General features: G+C 38.9%; 1 protein-coding gene across 1 annotated transcript; it reads left to right on the top strand.

Annotated features, from left to right (window-relative positions):
- The first annotated feature begins 769 nt into the window (after positions 1–769).
- LOC133897212 (D-aminoacyl-tRNA deacylase) lies at positions 770–8978 on the top strand. Its single transcript, XM_062337856.1, has 9 exons — positions 770–1075; positions 1912–2095; positions 2485–2627; positions 2697–2760; positions 4913–4965; positions 5545–5600; positions 6815–6883; positions 7338–7520; positions 8770–8978. Exons 1-9 carry the CDS (start codon positions 974–976, stop codon positions 8855–8857), a joined length of 942 nt encoding a protein of 313 aa, XP_062193840.1. The 5' UTR covers positions 770–973; the 3' UTR covers positions 8858–8978.
- The last annotated feature ends 262 nt before the right edge of the window (positions 8979–9240 follow it).

Raw genomic sequence — 9240 nt, 5'->3', positions numbered from 1 at the left:
ATTTGTTTTTCTCCTCTTCCCACCGGCACAAAACCTGCTATCTCTCTCTCCTTTCATCCCACTCACCGGCTAGTTAGGCACGTTGCCATGCCCTCCAATCTCACACTCTCCTGTTTTCTTCTCTCTCATAATAGATGTGCGCCGCCTCCTCTCTTTCACTCAATTCTGATATGAATTTTCTTCCTCCCCTTTTTCCAATTCTTTTAGGTGATTTTCTTTGTGAAATTTATTCTCAAAATTTTTTGATTTTTTTGCAGTGGAATTTTTTTCCAGAATATTTGAGCTATTTTTTTTTCTGATTCAAAACTTCTCTCTCTTTCTTCTCCCATTTTTTCTTTCAATTTTTAGGTGAAATTTTTCAAAACGATTTGTGAATTATCTTTCGAAAATTTCTATTTTTAGGGTAATTTTTAACTAAAAGCTTTTTCCTATAATTTTTGGTTAAATTTTTCTTTTTTCAGTTTGAGAAATAAGAGAAGAGAATTCGGTACATGCTATTTAACAGACTTTTAGAATAAAACTCTTTCATCTAGTTTGTGTGCTACTAATTTAGAATAGCTAAAAGGTAAGCTATGGAAACTTAGGTGGCATACAATTTGTGTTAAAATATTTTTGTATTTTGACTCGATTTCTAATTAGGTAAGCTGTGAATACTTAGGTGGCAGACAATTTAGTTAAAATATTTATGTATTTTGACTCGATTTCTAAGTATTCGATGAGTCTACACTATTTATAAATACTATGGATTTCCCTAAAGCCTATAGAAAAACTGTGTATCCAAAGCTATCGTAAACGGAGGGAAACCACGAGCCCAACCCAGAGCACCCACGGGTTTGTGAAGAAACCGAAAGCATGCCACCTGAGTCCTGACCTGGGGTGTTCTCATTCTCAAGTAGCGACTCTCACTCAGCAGTCAGGTAGAGGAGTCGGAGGAGCGTTGGGACTGGTAGAGGAGTCGGAGTAGGAGGACAAGATGGTGGTGCTAGTGGTGGCGACGGCGTCGGACCCGGCGTCCATCGGCCCCGCCGCAGCCTTCCTCGCCATGCCCGGCTGGTCCCCCGGCCCGCCCTTCGCCGTAAGGAAAAAAAGAAAAAGCTACTCCCGCATCTCAATTCCATCCATGCGATTGTGTAGTGCGTTATTTCCGTATTGTAATTTGTATGCATCCATCACCAGCTAAGCTTCTGTACTCGATGTGGATTGGTACTGGCGAGGAGTCGTGATTCACCATGGGATTGAGAGTTGGGCCTTGTCTTTACGAATTAGGGTGCCTGTATTTGTTGTGGTGAAGCAGGAGACATACTCCTTGCGTATCTTTTGCTTCTTGATTGAAGGCCCCCGAGTTCTGCTCTTGTTTTGTGCTTTACAGATATGTGCGTTTATGCAACTGTATATTTTTGATTTTCAAGTAGCCACAGATATCTAAGTAGGTATGGTGAATTTTGTCCTTAACCGTCTTACACATGAGTGACATGACTAAGCACACACGATAAACAATGGCCAAACGAAATTTCTGTTTCACAGAGATACCCTGTCCTAGCAGCCAGCAGGGTAAGGCAATTACAGACTACTAGACGAAGGACAGCAGTTGATGCGATCATGCCTTCTTGAATTCTAATGGGCTTGTTTGTAGCATTCTTCTGGGGTTCATCCGACACAGGAGTGAGGGAGGGGATGAAACATATTTTTTCAAGGTTCTTGGATTATATAATAAACACAGATGCATTATGTTTAGTGACTCTGGTCTTCGACTCTTCGTTTAAGTTTAATCTGTGAATTTTTTATTCCTATTTTCATTTTGTGCTTAGGAATGCATCCAAAAGATGCTGTTTGTCGTATTTTGCAGATTTCTAGATAAATTGATCAACTATCCTAGTTCCCTATTAATTTCTGCTGATATTTGTATTGTAGGAGGGGATGGAGAGCTTTACAAATGGCGATGTTCGGTTATTAAAGCATGAGCGCGGCATTGTTGATGAGGATCATCTTGACCACAGGTGGCAGGAAGCCACTGGAGAGGTTGTTTCGGAGGTCATATTCTTCAGCAAACACACTGCAGTCTCCAACCGCCCGGCCCTCACTGTCCATCCAATTGGTCTGATCATTATTCATATGCTTCCTTCTCTCTTTTTTAGCCCCAAGGCAATATTGCCCTCACTGTCCTCTCATTTTTAGCCCATGATGTTTCTGTGTTTTAATTTTTTGTGAACACCGTTCGCAACATGATGTATAATACATATATGCGTGTTCAATAAACTTGAAAGGATACTTAAGTTGGTTATAGATTAAATGCAACTCATTATCTTCTGCAATACTCTTCCATGTATGTTGTTATTGTTTTGTTTACTAGCAATCTATCCATGTTTTGGGTATGACATGCATGTACATCTTCTGATTTGTTGAAATTAATGGTTTTTATTTCCTCAACCATCGATTTGCTTGCTACTGGACATGATGCCCTTATTGGTAAATGCACATATGTAGGTGTGCCACATCTGAGGGAGGATGAGACCCCACCTCAAGGAGGGGCTCCTGGATGGGCAGCAATTCCAAACCCTCGAATTGGCCCATGGCTCCGGTTGATGCAAAAGGTCGCTGCAGGCCAAGGTCTTGTTCCAGAGTTTGAGGTACCTTGCTCTCCAATGTGATTCATATTTTTCTTAGCCAACTGATTGTAATAATGATTTCTTGTGAAGATTACACTTGAGGCTACTCACCATGGGCCAGTTACCAACACACCCACCATGTTTCTTGAGATAGGTACAGGCTTGTATCCATTCTTATATATATTTTTATTTCCTGCAAGTTAATTTTTTTGTGCTGGTCCCTCTTGCATGTTTTTTACCGTTTCAGAAACATCCCTACACTTAGTCACTTCTTGGACTCACTACAATTAGTTCTCTCTTGAGCAAATTAGGAAAATACCATCGCAAAGAAGCCATTGTTTCTAAATACCATAGCTGGGTTGCGGAAAACCATCGCAAAGGCGAGGACCTTGCAAAATGCATTGTTGGTTCCCTTTACTGTTTGCCTCCTCTGTTAGGGAAGCGAAAATACCGTTATGCCCTTCCTGATTTTCGGCCCTTGCCACGGTTGCTGTACTGGCTGGGTTCTGAGGGAAAAATTTTCCCCACCGAACACCTTGTGGTGGCTGCAACTCTTCTCAAACAGAGGTGGCTGAGCATCCTCTTGCTGTGGCGGAGCTTGGACAAAAAAGGAGGGGGGCCAATCTAGCATGAGCTCAGATTAGGGGGGACCAGATTAGCAATTTGTTGGCACTTAGTAGTAAAATTAAGTGCTTTTTCAACAATTTTTTCAAGATTAGGGGGGCCATGGCCCACTTTGGCCCCCACTAATCTCTGCCACTGCCCTCTCGGACTCAGCGACGACAAGCAGCGGCTCGTGGTGTACAGCTCGTCATGGGCAGCGGTGGGTGCACTCACCATGCTATCCGGCGGGGTGCTGTTTGGGCATCTCCATCCCCTCCAGCGCCGTTTTGCTTTGTTATGTGACTTCCCATAGCTGAACAGCGTGTCATCATCTTCAGAAGCTTGAGCGGCAATTGATCTGGAGCAGCAGCATCTCGCTGTGGCTGGATCCCCTCGTTTCCAGCTCCATCCGCGTGCTTGTCCAGGGCCATTTGTAGAAAAAAAATCCTGCCATGGAAATCCAAAATGACATCTATTTATGATCCAAAATCAAATTCGTAAAGAACAAAGAATATTATTTTATACTGGAGGGAGTAATAGTATAACAAAAAACATCAAACTCAATAATTTACAGCTACACTTGTTCCTTCGTTGCATCAACTTGAAGTATGTGGTTAATAGTTTGCACAAGCCATGCATAGCATGTTTTGTTTATAGTTGGAAGAGTTGTTTGCTGCAGTCATATACAGAATACAGATTTAGGTAATTCTAGGTGATCGAGTTTTTAGGTAATAGAAAGTAAATCCTGGAACTTCACAAATAAAATGTAGCTAACTTAAACATGTCAAATTCTAGGAAGAGAAGGAAAATCACCATTGCACTCTGCCGTCTCTTGTGTATCTTCAAATTTTAAAGCCTATGTAACATAAAAACTCTGTGCTTTAGATATACCTTCAGTTTATGATAACTGAATCTGCTGTTTCCCCTTGCGTTATGTGTAATTGCAGTGGAGCAATTAAGCTATTAATGAGATCAGCTTCCAGGCATCCATTTCTGCTACATCCTTTTCTCTTTTTGAGATAATTTTTGCCACATCCTGATTCTTCAGTTCTGTTTAAACGTATTCTGCCACATCCTTTTCTTTTCTTTTTTGAGATAATTTGTGCCACATAGCAATTCTTCATTTCAGTGTAAACATACCCTTGGAGAGCCTGAACAATCTAGCAATGAAGTAGACTGGAAATAGTATAAACCAATTAAAGTATGAGGGTATCACAATATCACTCAGCAAGCATTTGCTTAAGCAATGCAAACAGTCTTTTGTGATTATTATTTCAAGATGAAATATAAATCCTTTGGAAATAGGGGAGTCATGTTTTCAGTTGCTATTTGCACAAAACAACCTTCTGCACCTATGCTACTAAGTGCAGACAAGCAAACCACCTCTCTTAAGACATCCTGCATGGCACATTCAAACTGAGGAACGAAACAAACCCCTTCAAAAATTCTGTGTCAAATATGGCCAGGCTGAACAAGATGTGAGCAATCAGTCACCTTCTGTGCGAGGTTCTTGGCTCCATCTAGTCTGCCATTTTGCAATGGCAGTGGGTTCATGTGAATTTACTGATATCATAATATAGCCCACCACCCCACTCTTGCAGCTGACTAATAGGCATACAAAATATTTTGTTCTATAGTCCTGTCAATGGATGTTTGGGATCCAAGTTGCTAACTACAACATTTGGGTTGCTATAATTCTGCAGGCAGCACGGAAGAATACTGGGGTAGACAAGATGCTGCGCAGGCAATTGCTCTAGTGAGTCTCTCTCTCTCTCTCTCTGTACTTATTATTACCATATAGCATTTACTATTAGTTCTTTTTGTTAATTCGCAAGAGCATCCAGAATGTTTCCTTGTTTGAATGTCAAGATCATATGGCATGTGGTTGAAATTTATACTGAATTTTTGTCTGTCATTCTCTCTCTCTCTGTACTTATTACCACATAGCATATACTCTTAGTTCTTTTTGTTAATTCGCAAGAGCATCCATAATGTTTCCTTGTTTGAATGTCAAAATCATATGGCACATAGAGGTTGAAATTTTATACCGATTTTTTCGTTCGACATTTAATATGGTGCATTTCTATTTGCTAATAATCCCCATGACTATATGTTGCTTTTACCATTTCATTGGAATGTTAGCTCTAACCTGTCCTCTTGGAGGCTAAACTTTAATTTCTTCTAAATTGTGTCTAATTAATGCATTACGAGGATTCAAAAAGCACCGTGTGAACTTTCTAACCCATGACTATTAATGTAACCTATATTAGACGATATGTTTTGTATAAGGAAACAATATAGGAAAACAGAGAACTGAATTTTCCAATTCCTTCAGGTTATGTGGAAAGGTCTTGGTCTTGAGGATGGAAATGCTATTGGAAATTGGCAGAGGTATGTCAAATACAATTTTTTCTCCTTTGTGGCATATAACGGTGGCTCTGACAGTGTTTAAAAACTTGATTGTCTGGTTGGATTTGATTCTCCCACTAAGAATCAGGATATGTGAACCCCATGCAAACAGTATTGCAGCGGCCGCCCTCAACCAATCACTGCACCAGCAGCTTTGTGAAGCATTTTCCCTGGCATATCCTCACACATAGACTCCAGCTTCAGCTGAACCCCTTTTGTTCCATAATTTAAACAGGAGTAAATTTCATAAAAGTACACTATGATTAAGAACTATCGCAAAACTACACTTTTAAGAAACAATTTCACAGAACTACACTTCTATGACATCAGTATCAGAAAACCACACTTTTAGGAATCAATTTCACGAAACAACATTTGTAGTGTCACTTCATGTCACAAACTACAATTTATTGTGTTCCGTATTGTAAAATTACACTTTTAATCATAAACGTGTAGTTTTGCCATAGTTTTTCCAATTTTAGTGTTTTTTTATAATATACTCTAAACATTGCCTCATGTTCAAATGCTTCTTCAGATCCAATTTGATCACAATTTCTTGGTTAGACTCTCTACTGCCATCTATATGCACTGTAGCCCAAACAAAACAATCGTGAATCTTCCTTGGTTCTTCTGTACAAGCTTCACAATCATGGCCTGCAACATATTTGCCAACAGTATCCGTAAACAATTTCAGAGAAGTTTGGCAAAGAAATTTGTTGAAATTATTTACAACTGAAACTGGGTCGTTTTTTAATGCACTAAGGTGGTAAAGGAGTCATTGATAAAACTGGTTAACAAAAGAAAAACTCAATATTGAACAGGTAATGGTAGAGTTGCTGATTGCTGTTTAGGGTATCCGATTTCCCCATACGGTTCTTGCGCTTTCTTTGGACAGCTGCTGGTTTTAAATTCAATACAACTTTGAACTTCCATAGTAAGTTTGATTCCGGCGTACCAGCGAGGCATGGGGTTTTTACATAATCCGATATTTGGAATCCTTGTCTATACCACTCTGTTGACAATGATGTTCGATTTATGTTTTTGCTCAGTAGCTCCGATTTTACCAGAATAATATTCTGTTTATTTGTGTCTGAAATTTTGACCTTTTCTTTTTTCATATAAGCATTAATCGGTAACCTTCTCAGATTGCTTTTTATTTATTTATTAAGCACACAAACCTCATTTTTGTTATGCAGGAATGGTGAAAAAGTTCTACTAGGTATAGGTGGTGGCCACTACGCTCCTCGTCACATGGATATTGTCATGTAAGTGCTGAGGTTAAGTTATTCTTGAAGGAAATTTCTAGTGATATATTGTCTCCCCTGTATCTTTTTGCTTTGTATCTGTTAGTGTTTTGAAAGTTAAAAAATCAACATGCTTTGCCTCTAGCTTCTTCCAGTGCTATTTTGATGAAATAATCAATTTGTATGACATCACCACAAGGTGTTGTCTGTACCTAGATATAATGGTAGATTAAGTGCTTGTTCTGTCAAGGAGAAAAACATTTATCAGTTTGCCAGGCATCGACTGTCACTACTAGTATTATACAGAAAAATGTATAGTCAAGGGGAACGTATTCCTGTTCAACTGAGTAGTCCTTCCCCACTTTTCTTTCGCAGTTAATGTATACTTGTTTTGCTAAAGGGCATAAGAAATGAGCTTTTTGCATCTACTTGAATTCATAGTCTAATGTTGTGCCACATTCCCAAAATATTTCAGCAAAGATGGCGTGTGGGTGGGTCATTTGCTCTCTGGTTACTCCTTGCCAATGGAAACACCAGCCCAAGTAAATGGAAAGACTTGTGCGGTTGGTGGAATGTGGAAGCACTCCATTAAAGTTTCATATGAAGCCACGAAAGCAGCATTTCCTGAGGGTGAAATTATAGCACATCTTGATCACAAGTAAGTGTCTTAACCAATTTCTGCTCATGTATCTAGTCCTATAAAAGATGCTAGTTCATTGCATTATTTTTTTCCAGTTAATATTGGCTATGATAATTTTGGATTGCAAAACAGGGCTCACCCGTAATTTTGTATCTGATAGCTCAAATATAATAGTTTGCAGGAATTTGCAATGCCTGTTCCATAAATTAGCAATTTAGCATGCCTAGCTCTAGCATAAGGTGAAGCTTAGAGTCGTGGCTGTCCGTACTGAAATTATATAGTCTGCTGTTTCAGTATAGAACATCTAGCTTACTAGTGTTAGCCTGATGGCTGAAGACCAAACATGCCTTTTTTCCTCTTTAATCTGGCTCAATGCAATTTTCATCATCATTCTATGTCAGTGTTTACAAATTGTCAAAAGAATGTTTATCATTCTCTTTGTATTGTACTTTATACATGCTTCTACCATTTATGTCCCCAGATAAGACCCTCCACAGTAATTACAGAGCTGGATGAATATACATTATACAAAATTCAAATTTTGACTAGTTAAAGTACCACGGCTGTTTCTTTAAGTGGGAATTGATATAATAGTGTTAGTTAAGTATATCTAGGCCCATATATTCTAGGCTCATGCTGGCCCATGAGGTCTCTGACCCTATATATTGAGAGCAAGGCTAATTGATGGTTATCTAAAATCCCCACAATTCCAGTCAAGGTAACAAATAGGATTGTACCACATCTGTCCTTGTTAAATTTACCTGTAGTAGTTTGGCGAGGTACTCGCATCCAGTTCCACAACACATTGTTGAATTTTGATAGCGATGTTGAATGTTGATAAAATGAGGCGGCGTTATTTTTTCTGGCAACGCATCGACAAGAACATTTTGACAACCTTTATATTTCCCTGTTTTTTTCCTGTTGGATGGATCCAAGTTTATCTGAAGTTCAGTGTTTGCAGCTGAATTATTGTTGTAATTTTCTAATTACTTGTGCTTAATGACAGAATGTCACACTGTTCTTATCTGCTTTCATAATAATATAATGTTTTGTTGGAAGGTTGTGTTGTTCAATTTTGTTCTTCGTTGGCTTAAAAATAATGAAAACTTCGGTTGAAAACATTATTTTATAACTCTGACTAGCCTACTTATTGTTGGGTTATTCTGATGGTAAGAACATTTTTTGATGCTGCCCGGGATTATTTACAACGAGAATAATCTTGAACCATTTTAGTGTTACATTCTTATCTTGTGGTGCTGTTTTGTAGGAGCTTCAAGGGCTGGCAGAAAAATGCCATTACGAGTTACTTGCAGGAGCAGAATATTAGGGTCGGAAAGCCTAATGACTTCCTCTAATATGTTGCAGCAATGCTCTTCACAAAATATTTGCATCTAGTATCTGGCAGACTAATTTAGTAAATATGGAACAGTGTACTTTGGAGAATTTTCTATGATATGCATGTCCTGAATTTGTTCATTCTTTGTTTTCTTTGCTATTTTCTGGTCAGAGCAGGTACGTTCTGTCAGTCACTGAAACAATAGCTGTTAAATAGAGGAAGAATGAAAACACCAAAATAACTACTAGAAAAATAGGGATATGATATGCTCTGTTTTGGTTAAACAGCTACACCAAACTTGTCAGGATTGAGTCAATACACAGAAATGGATTCGTATTTGTACGAGTAGAGGTATGTGTTGGAATATGCCAGCTGAAGGCCCACAACCAAGCCAGCTGAGCC

This window comes from Phragmites australis, chromosome 17, assembly GCF_958298935.1.
Source record: "Phragmites australis chromosome 17, lpPhrAust1.1, whole genome shotgun sequence".
In the NCBI taxonomy this organism is placed as follows: Eukaryota; Viridiplantae; Streptophyta; class Magnoliopsida; order Poales; family Poaceae; genus Phragmites; species Phragmites australis.
Note: the sequence above shows the minus strand (reverse complement) of the source record. Positions and strands in the feature narration are given on the sequence as shown.

What these genes read in the sequence shown, in the direction of transcription:
- LOC133897212 (XM_062337856.1), top strand. Translation starts at nt 974, where the DNA reads ATGGTGGTGCTAGTGGTGGCGACGGCGTCGGACCCGGCGTCCATCGGC. An exon ending in GTCTTGTTCCAGAGTTTGAG is followed by an intron (nt 2,628 to 2,696) that starts GTACCTTGCTCT and finishes TTTCTTGTGAAG; the next exon opens with ATTACACTTGAGGCTACTCA. An exon ending in CACCATGTTTCTTGAGATAG is followed by an intron (nt 2,761 to 4,912) that starts GTACAGGCTTGT and finishes ATAATTCTGCAG; the next exon opens with GCAGCACGGAAGAATACTGG.